Source organism: Sciurus vulgaris (genome assembly GCF_902686455.1).
Source record: "Sciurus vulgaris genome assembly, chromosome: 3".
Lineage (NCBI taxonomy): Eukaryota > Metazoa > Chordata > Mammalia > Rodentia > Sciuridae > Sciurus > Sciurus vulgaris.
The window spans coordinates 90509007-90534797 of record NC_136463.1 but is presented as its reverse complement, the minus strand read 5'-3'; the positions used below and the strand labels follow the sequence as shown (position 1 = coordinate 90534797).

General features: G+C 34.5%; 1 protein-coding gene across 3 annotated transcripts in view; it reads right to left on the bottom strand.

Moving 5' to 3' along the window:
* Positions 1-25791, bottom strand: part of RAB3GAP1 (RAB3 GTPase activating protein catalytic subunit 1) — a 102003-nt gene that overhangs the window by 23005 nt on the left and 53207 nt on the right. For 2 of the 3 annotated variants that reach the window (XM_079135620.1, XM_079135621.1), the window contains exons 8-18: positions 20520-20619; positions 18108-18189; positions 16951-17019; positions 14828-14901; positions 12451-12543; positions 11839-12008; positions 9977-10066; positions 8989-9161; positions 7712-7766; positions 7116-7469; positions 1615-1752 (exon numbers count right to left, since the gene is read on the bottom strand). In XM_079135620.1, coding sequence (XP_078991746.1) covers positions 1615-1752; positions 7116-7469; positions 7712-7766; positions 8989-9161; positions 9977-10066; positions 11839-12008; positions 12451-12543; positions 14828-14901; positions 16951-17019; positions 18108-18189; positions 20520-20619 — 1398 coding nt within the window. The remainder of the gene's footprint in view (positions 1-1614; positions 1753-7115; positions 7470-7711; positions 7767-8988; positions 9162-9976; positions 10067-11838; positions 12009-12450; positions 12544-14827; positions 14902-16950; positions 17020-18107; positions 18190-20519; positions 20620-25791) is intronic. The other variant, XM_079135622.1, reaches the window with a different exon arrangement.

The window sequence follows — 25791 nt, the reverse complement described above, 5'->3', positions numbered from 1 at the left end:
GGCAACTCATTTATTTTAGACTGACTATGTATTTCCTTAAATACATTATCTTCTTTCCACATGGGGCACATTGGTAGGTTGGCTATTTGAAATACAATCTATTTTCTGATAAAAACAATGTTATGACAGATTTGCTGGTTCCCAGGTTAGTTCAAAGAGTTTAAGGAACCATGGTTTTGGTCATAATCAGTGCTAAAGTGTCTGTACAGAATTTTAACATGAAGGACCAGTATGTTTGTAGGGGGAAAAATTCTTATGGTTCCAATACAGAATCTCTTCCTGTACTTGCCGCTGTAAATGACACAGTAGCAGCACAAGGACAGATAACTAGAAGGCAGTTAGTGATAAGATGGAAAACAATAGCTGTGCAGGCTGCTATTTCCTGCTATGTGCACAAACCCTCAAGTAGTTCTACCCCTCACCTTTTCTTCCAGTACCGAGGATTTTTCCAGGGCCTTGAACATGCTGGATAAGTACTCTACCACTGAGCTACCCCCAGACCTTTTTGACACAGGCTCTTGCTAAGTTGCCCAGGCTGGCCTTGACCTTGTGATCCTCCTGCTTTAGCCTCCCAAATAGCTGGGATTATAGGTGTGTGTCATCATACCTGGCCAATTCCCTTCTGTTACATTTCTGGTTTTCTATCTGCCCTGAGAGACAGCTGGTTTCTCTTTATCCATTGTATCAACCTTTTTTTTTTTTTTCCTTGTCTCATGGCAGAATAAAAGATTTTCTATATCATTTTAATCTCCAAGGAAAACATACAGCCCTTTAGAGGTTTATTAAAGATTTTTTTTCCTTTTAGTAAAGATGTAGAATTTTCCACTGTGTTGTCACGTCAGCACTGAAGTAGTTTTAGATTTTGGAACATTTCAGATTTTTAGATTGAGACTGTTCCATTTGTGAGGGGACCTGCTATTGCTTTCAAATAACACATAACTAAAAAACTAAAGTCCTTTCTTCATTCCTGGGATTTTATACTAGTAAGCCATATTTCACTATGACCTGAATCCTGTGTGTTCCATATACAGGCCTAAACCTAAAATATTCTTTTCCAAGTAGCAAATACATACTCATCGAAAACATGGACTCTTCTGAGAAAACTTTCCTGACCCACTCAGCAGTCACCTTTTTGCCCTTGCCTTCTTATGAAAACTCATCACAATCATTTACACATCTCCCTTGACCTCAGACTGTTACTGAAGGTAAACACTATTTTCTTACTCATCTAATTACAGTGTGAAAAAAACAGTAAGCACCCAAAGGTGTGTTGAGTGAAGTGACCCACATCAAATCCTAAGGGCTTCCTAAAGTCTTGTATTAAATTGGCTGAACATACACAAAGGAAGAAAACATCCCAATACACACAGAGAAATGATTCAATTCTCAACTTTCCACTATTAATATCAGGTTGGTTATTTTCTTTTTTAAACTTAAGAAACAAGTTTGACTATGTCCTTGGGGGGATGGAGGGAGGGTGCTGTAACTATTAATGAAATCCAAGCATTTAAAAAAAACGACATTAGGGTTTCACAATACTTTGTAAAGTGACTTTCACAGTTTCATCCCAGAATAGCTCAAAATAGACCCCAGAGCTTTGCAAATCTGCCTCACCTTAAAAGACTCCATATCTGAGAGCAGACAGGCACTCTGCATGCGTGCTCGAAGGTGAGCCCCTTCTGCCGATGTACCTAATTTAGCTAAGACCTCAGACTGCTCTTCTAGCAGATCTTCTGTCATAGGTGCTGGTTCCTGTGAAGTACAAAAGGACAAAGCTCACGAACAGTTCTTTTTAGACAAAGAGTAACTATAAAAATAGAATAAATACAATTATTTCTGCCCTAGTAGTCACAAGATATGTATTTGAAAGAATTCAGAGAAATGCACAAAAATTTCAGAACCTACATAAAAAAGGTAAAAAGGATAAATATGACTTTCATGTCCCCACCCAAGATCATCAAGGTTTCCCTTAACCAAGTATTGGAAGCTAAAAGAGAAATTTGGGTCTATTGCACATTTTTATGACTATGATACAGAAATGAAGTTCTACTGATATGTCATCAACTAGTTGCAACAAGGTTTTTAAGTAACAGAAAAAATGGGAGTGACTTGCTCTACAGTGATTCCTCTCTGGTTATGGAATGTGAGCTTTTATTTTCTTTGCTCTATGATGAATATGTATCACTTAATTACCTGACAAGTACTAAGCAAGAATCTTGTGCTGATACTCAGGGTAATGGATAATCAGTAAGGACATGTGGCAGTGTTAGAAGTTTGGGCTCCAGAGATAACATGCCCATGCCTGAATTCTGGCTCTATGACCTTGGGTAATACTTAATTTTTTGGAGACTGGTAGTGAATAATAAATCCTGGTACATGCTCAAGAAATACTAACAATTAAAATACTTACAAACTTCATCCCCTTTCTCTTTGACAAAGGTAAACTATGCTTATTAAAATACCTAGTTACTTTTTTTTTAAAAAGTAACATACCTAGTTAAGTTCACAAATTACATGGATTTCTGCTGAAGCACTACACTTAAGAGCAGAGGTAGTCATTCCTTCTATTAAGAAGGTGATACTTTTAATTGTCTTATAGCCCTAAATTAGACGATGGGAAGGAAGAAAGCAGATGGTGAAAGGATACTGACTAACTCTTCCTACCTAGAAATCTCAGCCAAGTGAAACCAGAGAAGAACATGAAAAAGAGAATTAGCAGCATGAGGACCACATATTTTCATATATATTACTTGTGGATATGTTGAAAGTCTTCTCATATACATGATCTCATGTGATCAATGAGAGGGGATCAGGGTGTTTTACAGGTGATTGAGGTGTAGAGAAAAAGGCCTTGCCCAGTAGCAAACTGAAGAAAAGAATCCAATACATCTGTCTGACAAATGCATCTGTCTGACAATACATCTGTCTGACAAATGTCATGACTAGCATGGTTCTGATTCACTGGCTTAAGACTCCGAACCAGATTCCTCCTCTAGCTCTGTCTCTAGAATATTAGGTAAAATCTTTAAGCTTTTCTATCCATACATTTTAGGTCAATCTTCATCCACATGAATGGAACACAGGAGACTATTTGATTTCTTATGAAACAATGGAATATGAAGTCTATTATTATTTGAAGTGGGCAACTAATAGTCATGGTTGTCCAGAAAATAAAAAAGAGGAAATGCAAAATAACAAGGACATTATAAGAAAGAAAATTTAAAGGTCAGTACCTCTCATATATGGGTATAAAAATCCTTAAAAAAAAAAAAAAAATCAAATCGGGCCAGGCATAGTGGGACACACCTGTAAACCCAGTGACTAAGGAAGCTGAAGCAGGAGGATTTCAAGTTCAAGGTCAGTCTCAGTAATTCAGTGAGGACCCAAGCAACTTAGTGAGACCCTGCCTCAAAAAAGGATGTGGATCAGTGGTTAAGCACCCCTGGGTTCAATCCCTAGTACAAAAAAAAAAAAAAAAAAGTCCAGCTATAAGAAAATGGGAAATGCCTAAGTGGGCCTTATTCCAGGAATGTATTATTATTATTATTTTTTTGTATCGGGGGTTGAACTCAGGGGCACTTGACCACTGAGCCGCATCCTCAGCCCTATTTTTTATTTTATTTAGAGACAGTCTCAATGACTTGCTTGGGGCCTTGCTTATGCTGAGGCTGGCTTCAAACTCGAGATCCTCCTGCCTCAGCCTCCTGAACTGCTGGAATTATAGGTGTACACCACCACATCCAGCTGTAAGGATGTTTTAATCATCAAAAACCAATTGCTGCAATTCACCACATTAACAAATAAAGGAGAATAAAATATGGTCACCTTAATATACAGGAAAAGCATTAGATAAAATGAAATACTTATTCATGAATTCCTGGCAAACTAGGGATATAACTTTCATAATATGATATCTACATCAGATAGTCTCCATGATTATCACGCACTTTCCTTATAAGGTTGGAAGCAAGAAAAAGATATCTAGTATTCAACCCTAATACTGGAGGTCCTACTCACTGTAATAAGACAAGAATTAAAAATGAGAATTGAACGTCTTCATTACTAGATAACATGATTTTGAATACAGAAAATCCCAAGTACCCTAAAACTACTAAAAATAATAAATGAATGTATCGAAATTGCTAGATTAAAGGTCAAAACTCAAAAGTCAACTATATATATAAAGGAAAAAATTAGAAAATGAAAAAATTTTAAATACTACTAATAAGAGTTAAAAAACACATCTACTGTAAAGATAGGCAAGACCTTTACATTGAAAACTAAAACAGATGAAATAAAAGTTACTTTAATAAGATCAAAGAGTATTTCAAGGCCTCAATATTGCTAAAATGCCAATTCTCTATAAATGGATCTATAAACTCAATGCAATAAGAAAATTTATACTAGAAACTGACATGTTGATTCTCAACATAAAAATACAAAGGATCTTGAATAACCAACATAGTCTTGAAGAACAAAGGAGACTCATACTATCAGATAGAAAGGCCTATTATCAAGCTGCAATGATAATGACAGTATACTATCAGCACAAGCATAGAAAAACCAATGAAACATAATAGTCTAGAAACAGATGAACACATATAGTCACTTGACTTACAAAAAAAAAAAAAAAAACAAAACAAAAAAAAAAAACACTACTAGCCACTCACTGGGAAAAGCCAGATCTTTTTGCTAATGGTGATAGAGTAGTTTAAAACAATCTTAACCTCTTCCTCATACCAGATAGAGAATTAACTTGAAGTGAATCACAAACATAAATGCAATAGGGGAAACTTTAAAGTTTCCAGAAGAAAACATGAGAGAATATCTTTAGGACCTTGAGGTAAGTGAAGATTTAAATGGAACCCAAAAAGTACTATTCACATATGAAAAACTTCATTAAAATTAAGAACATCTATTCCAACAAAAATCATCAAAAAAGTGAAAAGACAAGCAACAGACTAGGAGAAAATATTTGTAATACAAATATCTAAGGACCCAGAACATATGAGAATTCCCACAAAGGAATAAGAAAAAATACATAAAAACAAAACAAAAAGACTCGATAGAGGCCTTGAGCAGGTACTACATCAAGAAGACATCCAAATAGGCAATAAGAATACAAAAAAATGTGTTCCATAATAATATTCATCAGGGAAGTATAAAAACATGAAGTATTATTTCATTCCCACCAGAAAGACAAAATTAAAATGGTTGTAAATATCATATGTTCAGAAGAGAGTTAACAGGAGGACTGGGACTGCTATCCTTGGAAAGGACTATTTGCAAAGTTGGCCCTTGACTAGCATCTGGGAACTTAGATTTTGGGAGGGTCCTCACCATTCCCAGAATTTGTAAAAATGGCTTACTATATCTAAATGGGTTGTGCAAACAAGATGGTTCATGTTGAACACCTGCTTTCCTTCCAAGAGTCTTGAGTTTTGGTATGTAGTAGGTGAAGGGTGCCTACGTGACCAGCCCCTAAAAAAAACCCTGTCCACCTGTTCTCTGGTAGACAACATTTCACACACGCAGTCACAACTCATTGTTGGAGGAAATAAGTACATCCTATGTGACTACACTGGCAAAAGATTCTTGGAAGCTTGTGCTTGATTTCCTTCAATTTTCATCACATGTGACTTTTCCCTTCGATTTTGCTTTATATCTTTTTGCTATTGTCAATTATAGCCATGAGCAGGACTACATGCTGAGCCCTATGAGTCCCCCCAGCAAATTGCTGAATCTGGGAGTGGGCTTGAAACCTGATACATCAAGCAGAAAGGATTATATAGAATAACCACACAACTATACATTGTTGGTGGGCATATAAATTAATTCAGTCACTTTAAGAGACTGTTTATAAATATTTACTAAAGCTAAAATACTTTAAAACATAAATAGGTAACTCAGAAAAAAGGATGGCCAAGAAATACAGTAAAAGATACTTAGTTTCATTAAAAATCAGGGAAATAAAATTTAAAATTTGGAATACTACTTTTGATCATCAAAACTGGCAAAAACTTATATTTATTTAAAAAATAAAATATAAGTAACATGAGAGTAAAATTGTATTGTAAAATTTGTTACTGAATTCCCAAGGTCTAGAATAGTGGTTGGTATACATTAGGTACTCCATACGTATTTTGAAGGGAAGAAAGTGAGGAAGGAAAGTTGGGGAGGGAAGAGTTGTTTCCTTACTCAGATACCACTGATGGAAGTGTAAAATGGGTACACCTTTTTAAAGAACTTGATCTATTTAACTAGCGATTCTATTTCTCATTACCTTAGTGGAACTTACATGTGAAAACATAATATATAAAAACTACAAAGATTTGTATTATAGCACTGCTTGTAACAGTAAACACTTTCAAATAACATGTGCTGTGATCAAGAATGGAATAAATTATAGTTTTTCTATGCCATGGAATATTATGAAACACCATGGAATACTGTATGGCAACTAAAAAGAAATGAAGTAGATCTACATGTAAGGACATGGAAAAATCTTCAAGACATGTTAGGTTAAACAAAAATGTGCATACCAATGAGCACGTTTAAAAACAAAATCCATAAAATTATGCATCATGAATGCATAAAAATAAATATAAGAAATAAAACCCAAATCAATAATAGCAGTTACTTTTATGGTTAGGAGTTGAATTAGTGGTGGTTTGCACTTTTTCTAGACTATTACTTATGCAAAAACAAACCAACAAAAACTATTGTTCTTCCTTAGATATTGCTATTCTAGATCCTAATGGTATAAAATAGCTTCAAATTACATGTTTGAATAGATTCAAAACTAACTGTATAATTGAAGAACTTTTATTTTTCTACATTTTTGGATTTTGTTCTTTAAACACATGAGTATCCAATAATCAATTTAACATACAACCTTGTGCATGATAAACTACTTTCTCCTTAAACTTCAAAATATCTTGCAATTTCAGAAATGGCAGACCTAAAATCCCCCAAAAGTTAATGTATATTTCAAACCTTACATCTTTAACATAGACTTTTTAAAGAATTTCCCCTACCCAAAACAATCATTTCCTTCTAGAATGAAGTTATAAAAATAACAACAAAAAGAAACTGAAAGAGCCAGCACATCCTACCTGAGTAACTGGAATGTAGAGAGGCTCTCCATTATGTAGCAGTGTAAGTTTCCCATGCTGATGGAGGCGTCCTTCTGGCTTTAAATTTGCCATTTCCTTAGGTCCTCCTTTTTTGCCACTCTCTTGTCCATTTCCCTTCAGTTCTTCAGTGTCACTTAGGCACTCAAAAAATTCTTCATCACTGTCACTCCAGGAATCCCAAGATTTCCCCACCTCTCCCTTTTCTTTATCTGTATCTTTACGATGGTCTGGCCCCAACTGGTCTGCAGCTTTCCCAGCATCCCCTGGATATGTGTTAGTTACATTTTTCCCCTCATCACGGGCCTTCTTTCTTTCAATACAACAATTTAACATCTTAAGAAAACAAATAACATTTACAGTTGAATTAGTTACAGAAAACTTAAAATCTAACCACTGCTTGAATACTTCATTTTTCATTCTCTACTTCTCAGGACCTTTTTGTGAACTGCACTAACTACAAGCAACCTATAGCAGCATGATGAAGACAGTCTATGACCTATTATTTTACTCAGCATTAGAATAAACTCCAACTATAGCAAGACCACATTTATATTCCATTACTGGGAAATCTTTACCTGTAGTTTCTGATGCAGTAAACAACATCTTAGATCTGGGGGTCCACTTGTTAACCTATCAAACAATGAGAAAAGAAAGTTTAATTTCAGGAAAATTGCTTCAGATATGTCTATTTTTATGTTACCATAAATTTTAGCTATATTGATAAGAAATCAAAACTAGATTCAAGTTCTAGAAGGCAAGCACATATGATTAAAAGATCAAATTTATTTTATACTCAATTCACCTATACCAACAACAAATATAATACTTGAATTGTAATAGCAAACTAATAATAGCTTTGAGATTAATTAGAAACTTAAAATGAGAAAAAGTCTCTAAATCCACCCCCTGAACTAGCATACAGTGTTTCATACCATATAAAGTAAATCAAGTCTGTGTAGTCAGTTTTCAATTATTATGGTGAATTCTCATAAAAAAACCCTCCATTTTGCCAGTGTGATTCTAGACTCCCTCTGGTTCTAAACTACTAGGTTCTTGACAATCAGCCAAAGATACTCCCTTATATTCAGTATGCCTCTGGATCTGTAGTAAGTTCCAGAATGAAACAGAACCAAGAGAGAATCCAAAGAATGACAGATGACTTAATAGTCAACATTTCTGGATCAATCACCATTACATATCACATCATTATTCCTCTTCCTTAGCATGGGTAAATAAACATTAACGTATGCCATACTGACATATATACTAAAATTTACTTGATTAAATGTCAGTATAAATTAAATAAAATTATAGGTAATGTTTAATGTCTGAACTTATAATGAACTCTAAAGACATTTTCTGTTCAGTAATAAATATATGTTCATTATAGAAAACTTAGGAATTACCAAAGAAGTATGAAGAATAAAATAACAATAATTTCTTACCTGGGAAAACTACTACTAACATTTAGCAGTATTTCTTTCCAATTCTTTTTTTACACATATATCAGCATAATCAAAAGCATTCTGTATACAGAATATTATACCTAATTACAAATATTATAATGCTTTGTTATTAAGGATTCTTGAAGCAAAATTTGTAATGGAGCAATAACTTTCTATTTTTATATTGTAGAAATAGAGAATTATTTATTCTTTATGTGGACATTTAGGTTGTATTGTTTTCTCCCTATAATAAATTTGCTGTAGTGAACACCTCTGATTGTAAGTCATGTCCTAGTTTCTTACAATTTTTTCTGGGCAGATTTCCTAAAAGGAGAAAATAGTCCAAAGTCAAGTGTTGGTTAACAAGCAAAAATTCTATGTAAACAACTGATAACTGAAATTATTACCCTGGAATCAAAAAGTTGTTTTCCCATCTGAAGCGCATTTCAAGAACAAATTCCTGCCAGAGGTGTGCCACCCCTTTTAAGCCTCCATGGTAGAAATTGATCATACAAAGACACAAAGCCAATTTGTATGTTAAACTGTCAGATGGTGCAGATTTGAACTGATTGTAGAGATTCTAAATTTAACAAAATGGAAACAAAGCAAAACTCATTAACAACATATTTATGTGCATAATCAAAAAGAGATTTTAATATTAAAATTAACTTTACAAAAACTAGTTTCTATCAAAATGTATCATGACTACTGCCTACATTGTTCCTATGCAGATCCATATTTTCAAGAGTTCCACTGAGATCCAAAAGTAAACCTATAGTTTAAGTGAAGTTAAAGTTACAGCTTTCATTTTCTTCTCTAGAATCTTTAAGATGCATTTCAAATTTCATGCACTGTTCTACAAATCTTTTAATTATAAAATGAGTACATACTTGTCAAAACAAAAACACAAAACTAGAACTGTATAAACTGAAAATATAAAAGGCTCTGCTTTTCCACTCCATAAAAATCTACTTTTCAAGAACTATTTAGTTTAATCTATATCTATACCTGTCATCTAAATGGTCTCATTTCTCAATTTCTCAGATAAAGAGAATATGAAAATTTTATTTCATTTGTTTCCAACTCACTGTCCAGTTTTGAAATATACACAATAATCTGTTGTAAAACTAATTAAATAATTTCACAAAAACGCTAAAATGATGGAAATCCCAGAATTAGGCACAGTATGTCTATGCTTTTTTCTCATTGTTTCTTGAAGTTCTAGCTACCAAATATGTACTTATGCCAATGTTCTACAAGAAACCACACTCTCCACTTAATTTTCCAAAGATGATTTTTAAAATAAAAAGATACTTAGGCTATCAAACTAGAAATATATCCAATTCCTATAAATTCAATGCATTTAAAATATTTTAATATTGAACTCTAACTTACATAGTCTTCACTCTCTGATGGAGGATTACTGTTGTCTACTGAAGTAGTTCCATCTAATGGTTTCTCAGAAGCAGCATCTGGGAATAAGAACTGGGGGCCAGCGGGGAAGGAAGGGAGATAATCACATAAGACCACATTTCCCATTTTGTTAATTTTTATAACTCATATAGACACTATCTGACTTTTCAGAGGCTTTGCCATTTAAAAATGGGAATGTTTTCATTCTACTGATTACTTGGGTCTATGTTCTCAAAAATTTTAAATATTTTCCACAACAATGCACCAGATTTCTGTGACTAGCCAACTTAAGAAATCAGGTATTTTTCCACAAAAGTAATCACCTGATTCTGTGGGAAGAACAATGCAAAAGCAAAATCTTTATACTGTGATTTCATACTTATCCACTGCTATTAAAAATTTTAACAGTATTAATACTATTAAATGCAAACAAAAATATTAAAGATTTAAAAATACGTATCTATTCATGAGGAAATGTAATAGTATTATCCACTGGTTTTCCTATATGAGATACTAAAGTATATTAAAGATCCATAACTATAGGACATATCCCTAGAAAATGAAAAGCAGCTACAACGGTAATGATCAATGTATTTTTTCCACATTTGTGTGTGTGTGTGTGTGTGCGCGCGCGCGTGCGTGTGTGCACGTGCAGTAGGTAGGTGATAAAAAAAATTCAGTGTGAAAGAAAACTGAGCTTTATAATTTGAATAAAACCTCTAAGAATATGTTCTTAAGGAAGCCTTTTCCTTTTTACTCCTTTTATTAGAGTTCATTTTTTAAAACTGACATTCAACAGAATTTTGAAAATTTGTGGAATGTGCTTAATGCTAATACTAGGCACATTTATAAACATTATCCTATTCTCATACCACTGTGAACTAAATATCACTGCCTATATTTTATAATGTACAAGCTAAAAATTTGGCTAAGAGTCTTCTTCAGGTAAATGGCAAGATGTCTACCAAGATTAACATCATGTTTCAAAGTCCAGTATTCTCTTTGTTAAACTACTCTTAAAATTTTCCCCAAGATTGTCTTAATGCATAAACTGCCAGAAGTATAATTATAATTACAATTACAATAAGACTAGCTATCATTTATCAAAGACCTATTAAATGCCAGGCAGTTGAAGGTCCTTTAATTTTCATGACAATCTCAAAGTTTTGCTAGCCTCATTTGATATGAGGAAACTAAAGTGATTATTAGAAGTTATATGGTAAGTCAGAATTAACCTCTGCCTATGTAGCTCCCAGGCTGAGCCCACTCCAACCACACTATGTCTAGGAGCCATCCTAACCCTCTACATTCTTTTGGTCCTCACTATAAAGATTTCCCTAGACTGTTGTCAAAGAAGCCTTTTGAAAACACATTTCTAATCATGTCGATCATCTGCTTAAAATAGTATTAAAATGTTAAGATAAAGTGTAGCCCTTCAGCATGGCAGGTTACCTGCTACTCTCCAGCCTCATCCCTGATCACTCCCAAGGAAATACCCTACAAAAAAACAACTATTGAACATGCTATTCTTCTGCTTTAAAAGTCTTCTTTAATTCAAGACTCAGTTCAAGCGTCCCTCTTCATGAAGCATTCCCTGATTCCCACTGCTCAGAGACAGATGTACCTCCTGTTGTACTGTCACTGCCCCTTTGCCTGATTTTACACATACCACATGGGATTGCAACTATTATTAACTTACTTTCTTCCCACTAATAAGTGAGAATTCTCCAGGGAGTTTGTTTTATTCATGTTACATTTCCAATCTAGTGCTTGCCACATAGAGGGGACTGAATATATATCGAACAAATGTTATACATAGAGACATACAAAAATAAAATAGTTACCAAAAGAATAGTATTGAGGACATCATTGTTTAATGGTGACTCTTCTATACCTCTGTGTTTTCGTATTTTCTTCTTTGCAGTGTGTACCATATTTGAAACTGATAATTTATGAATTGGAACTGGTGTTGGCTCTGTCAACTTTGACAACGCATGAGTTATATCTGCAATTTCTATAAAAAGAGTAGATATGAATACAAATTATGTTACCAACCTTAGCAGGTTAGAGCGATGAGCAAATCAATCAAGAGTATAGAATATTTCTTTTCTCTATAGTGTTATGTGGTCTCAGAATTACATTTAGTCCACATGGTCAGTTTTGTATGCAAGCATGAATTGCAAAAGTGTCATATAATTTATTTCTCCCTAGAAGACTTAATCTCTGAAACCCTGCTTTTCAAAATATCTTACATTTTTGGTGAATTTATTAAATGCCCTTAATGTATAACAGGCTCTAGATATAGCCTAGAAAAAAATGGCAGCTGTCTAGTTCATTGAAACTTACTTCTCCAACTTAATTCAAAGTAAGAAAAAATAGATGAAAAAAATCAGACAATGTGCTAAAGAAATTGGGTAAGATGTTTGGAATTATGTTGAAAAAGAAAAGTAGGTCACCTCTTCCTTCTTCCTCAAATGTGGATCGTCCAAGAATCTCATCAGTTGATTCCTTTCGGCGGCAAATTTTAAAAAATTCAGTGACAAAATCACCTATATAGAAAAAAAATGTTACTCACGTCTGCTACGTAACTGAAAGAGACCGGTCATATAAAGTACATGTCTTCTCATAAAAGCTATTAACTAAAACATAGTAGAAAAAGAAATCAGTTTTTCCCCCCAAAGAAAATTAAAATTAGTATTATTTCAAAACTAGTCTTATTCTTCCTTCTTGTCTCCCCACCAGGATATTGAAAAGTTTTTCCTTAGAATTCCTTCTAGAATGAAAGGGAAAAAAATTTTACCAAACAACATTAAGTATTTTTTATATGCTTCAACAAGACAAATACTGTCTACCTATCTTAATTATATAAGTAACAATATACTACGTGTATGCAGTTTTCTTTCTTTGTATCTCATAGAACTCTGAATCCATTAAAAAATACAAATTAAAAAGAAACTTTAAAAAAGATATGTTTCTAGTAAGGTATGGTAGTATATGCTTATAATCCCAGTGACTTGGGAGGCTAAGGTAGGAAAATCACAAATTCAAGGCCAGTCTCAGCAACTAAATGAGGCTCTAAACAATTTAGTGAGGCCCTGACTCAAAATTAAAAATTAAAAAAGGGCTGGGGATGTGGCTCAGTGGTAAAGGGACTCTGGGTTCAATCCCTAACCCCTCCCCCAAACAAAAGACATTTCTAGAGGATTAAGAAATCATTTGGGATAAATATTTTAGCTTCTGTTACATATTAATGCTATGCTTTGTGTCCTTGATATGAGAAGGTGGAAAGAGGTTTGATAAATTCTAAAGAGGTTTGATGAATTATGTTTACACCAAAAATTGAAGTTTAATGAGAATCTTTAGTAATAAAATAAGATATACATCTAAGTTTTAGAATTTACCAACTAGTTCTGAATAAATCTAGAACAATTTCCAGATATCTTCAGAAGGGCAGGAAAATTTTATTATCTAGTCATAAGTTAGTCAAAAAGGTAGGATGAAATCATGAAACAGTATTTTGAAATGAGAATACTTTCAATTCTAAGGTCATCTGAAATTATGCAAGTCAGAAGATGAGAAATACTAAAGTATAAGGAAACAATTTAGTAAGTAAATTTAATGAAATAATTCAATGATAAAACAACAGAAATCATTTATTGTACCATTACTGTATGACAGGCACTGTGTTAAGTGGGATACATATACCCATATGATTTGATTTGATCCTCCCAATAATCCTGTGAAGTCTACACTCCTGTTACCTATTTTATTGATGAGGATGCTGAGGCTTAAAAAGATTAAGAAAGTTGGTCAAACTGGTAGCACCAGGATGTGAACCTGTCTAACTCTGAAACTCTTCATATCAACTGTAAGGCCCCAAACTCACCAAGGGCAGGAAATTTTCTTCATTATTAGCACAAATGACAATTGCTAATTATCATCTGATGAACATCATATGATAAATGATAAAGAGCTCAACAAAGAATGCTTTCTAGAGAAATGCATTGTCATTAATAAATAAATATTTACTAACTCCATCAGTTGAATGGTAATATATAAGATGATATGCAGTTTAGGCACCATGATCAAAAAGAATAGAATATTTTCATTTGTACAAATATAAGGTGGAAAACATGGAAAGGTACATGGAGGAGAGGGATTAAGAAGACTTCAAAAAAGAGATGCACCTATAAAAAGGGAGAGAGAGACAATTCCAGACATGGAACCTGAAGAACAATTACTACTTTTTGAAGTACTCCAACTTATTTTAATTCACTTAATTCTTCAAATAACCCTGTGAGATACAAAAGGTATATTTACAACTCTTTTCCCATAAAATAATATAGGTTTGCAGATATGATACAATTCTACAGAATCGAAGGGGCTGTTATCAATGCTTTATCATCACACACCACAGGTCCAGAGGGACAACAAAAGAAAAAAAGGGATCTACTAACTAGGAGATGCAGACTGAGCCACTGAAGGAAGATAAGGAAGTAATATGAAGGAATAAGAAAAATTAAAACAGCGATATAATACTGGAGAATTCTGAGGTATAGATGCATTAAAACAGAAGGATAATCAGAAATCCTGCTACTGCTATTTAAAAAGGATTCAGTACTGTTAGCAAAGATTTTTTTCTACATGGTGTTAACTGAGGAAGTCATAATGTTAAAAAAATGTTTTTTGATAAGTGAAATAAAGTATAAAGAATGTATTCAGTACATTCTTTTGAAAAATGCTGGAATGTATTCAGTACATTTGGAAAATGTTCCTAATTTGGAAAATAGGTAGATTGATGGCATTTCAGAAAAGGAACATATTACATCTTACCTAGCAAACACTGAGGATTATCAGCTTTTCGAACTCTAACAGACCAATGGGGTGCTTGAATAGGATCCAAATCACTAGAATGCGAAATAATAAATACATCCTAATTATGACAATCTGCAAAAATCATGAAATTTTCAAAATACAGTCTAATGAAAACATTCTATAGAAGGAAAAGCAATTTGTTTTGCTTCTCTTAACCTACTGTTATTCAGAAATATGGCCATTTAAATAAGCTTTTAAAAAGTAAAATTTTAATAAATCAAGTTCTTAGATCAAAACAAAAAATTTGGATAAATGGAATACCAAAAATCAAAATGTTGAAATATATAAAAATGATTCTGAATAAACAATTTACACTAATAACCTAATGAGATAAATGCATTTTTAAAAGAATAAAAAAGGAATGACAAAAAAAAAGTATGCACAATTGTCTCAACCTGTTTATCATATCACTGTTTCACAAAAAAAAGAAAGAAAAAGAAAAAAAAAAAAAAGGCCAAAAAAAAAAAAATCTGTACAAAATCAAAAAGTACCCTGTTTTCTCACATAGATCACGGTGGGTCCATCTAATGGGACACTATGCAGCCATAAAAAATAGACTAATTGGCACAAAGGATATAAACTTTATAAAGATAAACATCAAGATATTGTCTATTTTATTAAATAGTAGGATTATAGTAGCTTTACTTTTTTTACACTTAAATAATCTAATTAAGAGCTTTCAACTTAATTTGACCATCAGCAAATACAACACATGTACTTCATTAAAAGAAAAAGTATCCTATTTCTTACTATTTTGCATCTAAAATGAGAAGATATTAAATTGCCTTCTTCTTTGGCTACATTCTTCCTGGAGAATGTCTGCTATAATTTTGAAGTCATTGCACACACAGAAGTAAAGAGCATCGATGTTTTATTATTGACAACATTTAACGATCAAATATTATTCTCATACATTCTGATGATCACCATGTCTTCAAAGTACTTATGAAATCCTTCTTATAAGAAAAATTCAAAAGAATTATACACTGAATCTTAGAGACATCTTTGCTAAAACACAGTGAGATTCAAGTTGTTCATTATTCTTAAACTAAGGAAAACCAGCAACCTAAAATGCTTCTCTAATCCATATTAACAGGTCCAAAAAATGGCTATTCATCAATAAATGGGCTAAGGAACTGAACAAACACTTCACAGAAGATATACAATTGATCAACAAATATATGAAAAAATGTTCAACATCTCTAGTAATTAGAGAAATGCAAATCAAAACTAGGATTTCATCTCACTCCAATCAGAATGGCAATGATCAAGAATACAGGCAATAATACATTAAGTGTTGTTGAGGATGTGGGAGGAAAAGGTACACATTGTTGGTGGGACTGCAAATTGGTGCAATTTGCAGTATGGAGACTCCTTAGAAAACTTGGAATAGAACCATCATTTGACCCAGCTATGCCACTCCTGAGTTCATACTCAGAAGGACTTAAAATCAGCATACCACAGTAGTGATGCAGCCACATCAATGTTTACAGCAGTTCAATTCACACTAGCAAAACTATGGAACCAACCTAGATGCCTTTCTACAGATGAATGGATAAAGAAAATGTGATACATATACACAATACTCAGCCTTAAAGAAGATTGAAATTATGGCATTTACAGTTAAATGGATGGAGCTGGAGAATATCATGCTAAGTGAAACAAGCCAATTCCAAAAAATCAAAGGCCAAATGTATTCTCTGATCTGTGGATGCTGATCCATAATGGGCAGGGGCTATCGAAGAATGGAGGAACTTTGAATTGGGCAGAGGGGAGTGAGGGAAGGGGAGGGGATGGGGGAAGGGGAAGGATGGTGGAGAGAGAGACATTATTACCCTATGTATTATTACACTACTGGTGTGACTCTGCATTGTTTTACAACTAGAGAAATGAGAAGTTGTACTCCATTTGTGTACAATGAGTTGAAGTGCATTCTGCTGTCATGTATAACTAATTAGAACAAATTTTAAAAAAGAATTTGAAAAAACTTAACCAACTTTATTAGAAATAAGTATTATAAAATGGAAAATAAATAACCACTTGGTAGTTAATTTATTCTGAAAGTTTTTAAGTGTACTTACGAGTAAACATCATTATCCACAATGATTCCTTCAGTCAGATGAGGCCATGTAGTTGCCAAATGGAGCTCACTTAAAATAAACAAAACATATCAAATGTTTTGATATTTATAGGTATATCCTCTGACTCAGTAATTCTACTTCTAGAAATATGTCCTTGGGAAATAACCAAGGATGTACATAGAAATATGTTAAAAGTGATGTTATGTATAATAAACAGAAAACAACTGGTTTAGCAAATGGCAGCACATCCACATGAAGTTAATATTTTGCAGATATAAAAATCATCATATATATACATAACCAAAAAGTATAAATAACTCAAATGTCCATTAACTGATGAATGGATAAACAAAATGTGGTATACAATATATCTATACTATGGCATATTTATGGCTATACAAACAATCAAGAACTGATTCAAGCCACAAGATGGATGTACCTCAGAAAAACCATACTAAGTAAAAAAAGCCAGATACAAAAGGTCACATATAGTATGACACCATTTATATGAAATATTCAGAATAGGTAAATCCATAGAGACAGAGTAGATTAGTGTTTCCTTAGAGATGGAGTGGCTGAAATGATTGAAGAGCAGATGATGGCAAAAGTTTTTTTTCCTTTTTTAGGTAATGAAAACATTCTGTCTGATTAATCAGTGATAATTGTTGCAAACTATAAATATCAGAGAACACTGAATTGTATACTCTAAATTGGTGAATTTTATGATAGGTGAATTCTATCTCAATTTTGAAAAATCACGTTATAGTCAGGAGTTGGAAAGCCTTTCTACAAAGGGCCAGAGATTAACTATTTTATGCTTTATAAGACAGGTACACTCTCCAATATATTCTTAGACTTTTTTTCTTTTATATTCCTTAAGAATACAAAAAACATTCTAAGCTCACTGGTCACACAAAACAAACTACCAGTCAGATTTGGCCCATAAGCCAGTCTGCCAAACTTATGATAGAAAAATACTGAATTTCAGAAAGTTTTCATGTAATATTATCAATTAAAGAAAATGGGTAGTTCCCTATTTTCAGTACTACATTCATCCCAGTAGCCTACTATATCAGAAAGTATGGTAAAATCAATATCAATATAAATTTTAAAAGTAAAGTAATCCTATAATTCAAATGACAGTATGAAATTCTCACCTAATAGGATCTTCACAGGCACCAAATGGTAACTTGCCAAACTCCAGGCCTCCAACTTCTCCTCCTACAAGGGCATCTATATCTAAACAAAATAAATATTTTTCCATTATTTGGCAAAAAATAGAGTAACAACAATCTAATCTAGTTAGGCTAAGCCCTTTGGAAGATAACAGCTTTAAAAGTACCTATAAAAGAGTACACAGAATACATTGTTTGCAAGTTAAAGCATGTTACAACACATAGGCAAATATTAAAGAAATCCCCTGAGAACAAGTAAAAAGATTTACTTATTTCCTACTGTGTTTCAATTCATGCATTCTCAATTTTACCAACCTGAAATATTCCTTAACTATTACTCAAGAGAATATTATTACTATACTTTTTTTATATATTCTGAGAAAGCTATTAACATAACCTAAAAAGAAAGAGTATCTGAGTATTAAAAAATGTAATCACCAACCTACATTCATCATTTTTGTTATCAATAATTTCTGAATAACAAATTAGTAGATCTGTCTTTATTAATAAAATATTTTGGTTGACAGTTGATGGAAATATTTGAAGTTCAGAAAAGAATCTCCTTTCTACTATGAATGCTCCCTGAGACCAGGGGAAAACTGAGGGTAAATCACCCTTCTCAGTTCCATTTCTCCTGAGGAACTAATAAATGCTTCCTCTTTTTTTTTTTGGTAGTTGTAGATGGACATCATGCCTTTAGTTGTTTATTTTTTTATATGGTGCTAAGGATCGAACCCAGTGCCTCGCATGTGCTACACAAGCACTCTGCCACCGCGCTACAGCCCCAGCCCCTAATGCTTCTTAAAAAGACATTAAAAGGATTTATTTCTCTGAAATAATACAGATGGTGGGTTTTAATTATTTATATTACAATACAGATTCCTAAAATTAAAGTCTTCCCAGATTTGCTTATCTTTGACAATTATCTATACCCTAAATTACTAAAATTAGTCATTAATATGGTTTAATTACTTGAGTCGGTATGTTTTCTCCAGCCAATTCATTCCACTTTCCCAACTAAAGTATGCTTACAATACATATCACAATGACTAGCTTTATTACAAGATGTGAATTTTTAAGAGCCTCAAAATTGCAAAAAAAATTACAAGAAGCATTTTTTATAAAATTAGTGTTAAAATATTACTAAAATATAACTGTACAAAAGTTTTAACTAAATTACCGATTGAGAATAAAAAATACAAGGAAATTTGAGTTTGACTAGGGTGTCAATGCAAACTTTGTCAACTTGTGACCACATGACATTAGGCCAGTAACTCACTGTTCTTTTTTTCTTTTGGTGGTGCTGAGGATTGAACCCAGGGCTTTGTGCATGCAAGGCAAGTACTCTACAACCTGAGATATCTCCCCAGCCCAACTCACTCTTCTTTAAGAGACATTTTCTAAGAAACATAATACCTACCTCATAGGTAAATGAGAATTACATAAAACATTATATTAAATGCCAAGCACAGCATCTAGCCACATTAAATGTCAGCCCCTTCCCCTTAGAAAAGAAATATGAAGAATTTATATGGTCTTCAATCCTCTGAGGTATTTATTATTTTTATTCCCAATTTTTAAAAATTGTCTTATTCATATTTGTGTCCTTGTTACAGACTGGCCTATACTGGCTAATTCTTAACGATTACTGAAAGAATTAACTACATCGATGAGTAAGCAAGTTGACTTTGAGTATATTTTTATAAAATGCCAAGTTAAAAGTAAAAATATTCTTTTATTTTCCTCTTAAATGTGTGTATATACATACATACTTTTCTTCTTTCCTTTACTTAGTACTCTTCAAACTATACTATGTAAGGTTTTCTGCCTGTTGGTTTATGAGGGTGGCTTCTCTCATACTCTAAAACAGACTTTTTTTTAACATTCACTACATAGTATTTTATAGCACTACATAGTAATTTATAGCACATGGGAGCTTTATAAAATAGCTTTTGAAGACAAACTGTCAAAGAGCAATGCTGTCTCTAGAAAATCTACAGAGTGTTAAAAGAAAAAAAATCATAAAGTAATAAAATCAGCAATATTTAAAATGAATTACAAGTCAGGTACAGTGGCACATTCTTATAATCTCAGCAATTCTGGAGGCTGAGGCAATAGGATTGCAAGTTCAAGACCAGTCTTGGCAACTTAGCAAGGACCTACACAACTTAGCAAGACCCTGTCTCAAAATAAAAATACATTAAAAAAATAAAGAGGGCTGGGAATGTAGCTCAGTGGTAAAGTATCTCTGGGTTCAATCTCAAGTACAAAAAAACCAATTACAAATATTTCCATGTAAAACAATGAAAGCATTGTTAAATGTTTTTAATTTCTGAATATATTTTCTTTCCCATTTATATTCGACAATTTAAATACAGTTCTAAATGATCTCACCTGGAGGTTGCTGAGGCCAAAAGTACTGCTGCCAATCCTGAAGCACATAGGTAAATCGAATAGCAATACTAACTGGAGGCAATGGAGTTAAAGGACATCCCTAGGAGATACATGAAAAGATAATAATATGTCAATGATGAGACCCTTCAACATCAAAATTTCAAACTTACAGAAGAGCTAAAATACTGCCCTTATGAAACCTAGCATATAATGTTAAACAATAGTATGCATAATCTTGTTGTTAAAAAGGAAAATTAAATCACCGAAATTATTAGACCAAAGGTGCAGAATTTAGGAAATCAAGAGGGAAACTGAGGAGTGGGATAACTGGGTCAAAAGGTGGGTCCATTCCAAGTTTTCTGAGGAACCTCCACACTGCTTTCCAGAGTGGCTGCACCAATTTGCAACCCCACCAGCAATGTACAAGTGTGCCTTTTTCCCCACATCCACATCAACACCTATTATTGCTTGTGTTCTTAAAAATATCCATTCTAATTAAAGTAAGATGAAATCTTAGAATTGTTTTAATTGGCATTTATCTAATTACTAGAGAAGTTGAACACTTTTTCACATATTTGTTCATCATCTGTTTATCTTCTTCTGTAAAGTGTCTGTCCAGTTCCTTGGCCAGTTTATTGATTGGGTTCTTTGTATTTTTGGTGTAAAGTTTTGTAAGTTCTTTATAAATTTTGGAGATTAATGCACTATCTGAAGTGCATATAGAAAAGATTTTCTCCCACTCTTTAGGCTCTCTTTTCACATTATTAATTGTATCCTATGCTGAGAAAAAGCTTAAAATTAGCATACTACAGTAACGCAGCCACAAAAATGTTTACAGCAGCTCAATTCACAATAGCTAGATTGTGGAACCAACGTAGATGCCCTTCAACAGATGAATGGATAAAGAAACTGTGGTATATATACACAATGGAATATTATTCAGTCATAATGAAGAATAAATTATGGCATTTGCAGGTAAATGGATAGAATTGGAGAATATCATGCTAAGTGAAATAAGCCAATCCCAAAAAACCAAATGCCAAATGTTTTCCCTGATAAGTGAATGATGATGCATAATTGGGGTGGGATAAGAGAAGAATGGAGGAACTTTAGATTATGTAGAGAGAAATGAGAGGGGGCAGGGGTATGAAAGATGGTGGAATGAGACAGACATCATTACCTTATGTATATGTATGATTACATGAATGGTGTGAATCTACATCGTCTACAACCATAGAATCGAAAAGTTGTACCCCATTTGTGTATAATGAATCAAAATGCAGTCTGTAAAACATAAAAAATAAAAAAAGAGGGAAGACCCTAACATAAGAACAGTACTGGCAAATGTTACAACTGATTTTAAAAAAAGGAAAAGTAAACTCTTCAAAGAATCACGTATATTTGTTTACATATTTGTGCATACAAGGATTTCTACAAGTTCTTCATATTGCTTCCACAAATGTTTTCATTTGATGAAAAGACTGTGTAGCTAAAGAAAAAAAGGGGGAAGGGGAAAAAAATGATTTAATGTGGGTGCACACCCATAGTCTCAGCTATTCAGGATGCTGAGACAGGAAGATTGCTTGAATCTAGGAGAGGGAGGTCCACAGAGGCAACAGTGAGAACCATTTCAAAAAAAAAAGCCAGGAAGTAAATTGCTTTAAAATAAAGTTGCTTACACTTCTACCAGGAAATGAAATTAAGCAAAATGATCTTTCAAAATACTTTTGACAGTTTGTTACTATTGATTTCAGATACTGAATGAGAAAAAAAAAATAACCACCTTTTAAATAAGGTAGGGGTGATCCAAGATGGCGGACTAGAGGGTGACTGCATTTCCAGTCACTCCAGAACCCAAGATTCAAGAAGGGGAGGCATTGAGAGACTCGGACTAAAACAGAACCACGGGGTGAGTCTCCCCCACTGGGTGAAGCTCAGCCTGGGCAGCAGGCCCAGATAGGAGCGGCTTATCAGAGCAGGGCAGGGCAGCTAGAGTCTTCCCCAGGTAGCCCTGCTCACACCAGCGGTGGGCTCCTTCCACATGGCCAGCTTCTTGGAGCAGGCCACCCAGTGAGAACCTTTCTGCACAGAGCCAGCTCCAAGTCCCGCCAGCGGCGAGCTCCGGCGCGCAGGCAGCTTCAGGGACCAGGACAGGGCAGCCAGGGACTTCCCGAAGCAGCCCGACTCCCTCCGGCAGGAGGTGCCTTTCAAGGCTAGCTCCTCGGAGCACACTGCCCAGTGAGAGCCTTTCTACACAGAGCCAACCACAAGTCCCGGAGCCAGCAGAGAGCTCCGACCCACAAGCAGCCTCTGGGACCAGGGCAGGGCAGCCAGAGACTTCTCCAGGCGGCCCTGCACCCTCCAGCCACAGGCTCTTTCCACAGGGTGATCCAAGATGGCAGACTAGAGGGTGTCTGCATCTCCAGTTGCTCCAGAACCCAGGATTCAAGAAGGGGAGGCATTGAGAGACTTGGACTAAAATAGAGCCACGGGATGAGTCTCCCCCACCGGGTGAAGCTCGGACTGGGCGGCAAGCCCGGAAAGGGGAGGCTTATCAGAGCAGGGCAGGGCAGCTAGAGTCTTCCCCAGGTAGCCCTGCTCACACCAGCGGTGGGCTCCTCCCACATGGCCAGCTTCTTGGAGCAGGCCACCCAGTGAGACCCTTTCTGCACAGAACCAGCTCCGGGTCCTACCAGCGGCAGCTCTGGCACGCAGGCAGCTTCAAGGACAAGGACAGGGCAGCCAGGGACTTCCCCAAGTACCCCGGCTCCCTCCGGCGGCAGGCTCCTTTCACGGCCAGCTTCTCGGAGCAGACCGCCCAGTGAAAGCCTTTTCGCACAGAGCCAGCTCCAAGCCCTGGAACCAGTAGTGGGCTAGGGGCAGCTTTCTTCAGAAGCACTGCATTATCAAGTTCCTCCAAGACTTCAGGCTACTGAAGGCTGGAAGGTGATACACTGGAAATCTATAGGGACATTATAAGCCAATAGAGGAAATCTGCAATATCTCAGAGTCCCACAGACATCTGACCAATATGAGAAAACAAGGGAAGAAAATGTCCCAAACAAAACTAGATACTGTATCAATAAAACCCAATGACAGCACAGCAGAAGAAATGTCAGAGAGGAAGTTCAGAATGTACATAATTAAAACAATCAGGGAAGCAAACGAGGAGATGAAAGAGCAAATGCAGGCACTGAAGGAGGAGATGAAAGAGCAAATGCAGGCATTAAATGATTGCACCAATCAACAGTTAAAAGAGCAAATATGGAAAGCAAGAGATCATTTCAATAAAGAGTTAGAGATATTGAAAAAAACCAAACAGAAATCCTTGAAATGAAGGGAACAATAAACCAAGTTAAAAACTCCATAGAAAGCATAACCAATAGGATAGAACACCTGGAAGACAGAACCTTAGATATTGAAGACAAAATATTTAATCTTGAAAACAAAGTTGACAAAACAGAAAAGATGGTAAGAAATCATGAACAGAATCTACCAGAATTATGGGATATCATGAAAAGGCCAAATTTAAGAATTATTGGGATTGAGGAAGGCTTAGAGAAACAAACCACAGGAATGAACAATCTATTCAATGAAATAATATCAAAAAATTTCCCAAATCTGAAGAATGAAATGGAAAACCAAGAACAAAAGGCTTCTAGGACTCCAAATATACAAAATTACAACAGACCCACACCAAGGCACATTATTATGAAAATACCTAACATACAAACTAAAGACAGAATTTTAAAGGCTGCGAGAGAAAAGAATCAAATTACATTCAGGGGGAAACCAATAAGAATATCAGCAGATTTTTCAATCCAGACCCTAAAAGCTAGAAGGGCCTGGAACAACATTTACCAAGCCCTGAAAGAAAATGGATGCCAACCAAGAATCTTATACCCAGAAAAACTTACTTTCAGAATTGACGACAAAATAAGATCCTTCCATGATAAACAAAAGCCAAAGGAATTTACAAAAAGAAAGCCGGCATTACAGAACATTGTCAGCAAAATATTCCATGAGGAAGAGATGAAAAACAATGATGCAAATCAGCAATGGGAGGAACTAGCCTAAAGGAATAGCCAAATAAAGGAGAAACCAAATCATGTCAAAAAACAAAAAAGAGTCAAATGACTGGGAATACAAATCATATCACAATAATAACCCTGTATGTTAATGGCCTAAACTCATCAATCAAAAGACATAGACTGGCAGAATGGATTAAAAAGAAAAATCCAACATTTGCTGCCTGCAAGAGACTCATCTCATAGAAAGAGATACACACAGACTAAAGGTGAAAGGATGGGAAAAAACATACCATGCACACGGACACAGCAAAAAAGCTGGAGTATCCATCCTCATTTCAGATAATGTGGACTTCAAGCCAAAACTAGTCAGAAGGGATAAAGAAGGACATTACATACTGCTTAAGGGAAGCATAAATCAGCAAGGCATAACAATCATAAATATCTATGCCCCGAACATTGGCTCATCCACGTACGTCAAACAAATCCTTCTCAATTCCAGAAATCAAATAGACCACAACACAATAATACTAGGTGATTTTAACACACTTCTCTCACCACTGGATAGATCTTGCAAACACAAATTGAATAAAGAAACCATAGATCTCAATAACACAATCAACAGTTTAGACTTAACCAACATATATAGAATATACCATCCAACAAAAAGCGAATACACTTTCTTCCAGCAGCACATGGATCCTTCTCTAAAATACACCATATTTTATGCCACAAAGCTACTGTTAGCAAATACAAGAAGATAGAGATACTACCTTGTACTCTATCAGATCATAATGGATTGAAATTAGAAATAAATGACAGAATAAAAAACAGAAACTCCTCCAATACCTGGAGATTAAATAATACACTATTATATGATGAATGAATAACAGAAGACATCTGGAGGGAAATAAAAAAATTCTTAGAAGTAAACGAGAACAAAGACACATCATATCAAAATCTCTGGGACACTATGAAAGCAGTACTTAGAGGAAGATTTATTTCATGGGGTGCATTCAACAAAAGAAGTAGAAATCAACAAATAAACGACCTAACACTACGGCTCAAATCCCTAGAAAAAGAAGAACAGAGCAACACCAAAAGTAGTAGAAGACAGGAAATAGTTAAAATCAGAGCCGAAGTCAATGAAATTGAAACAAAAGAAACAATCAGAAAAATTAACAAAATAAATAGTTGGTTCTTTGAAAAAATAAACAAAATTGATAAACCCTTAGCCACACTGA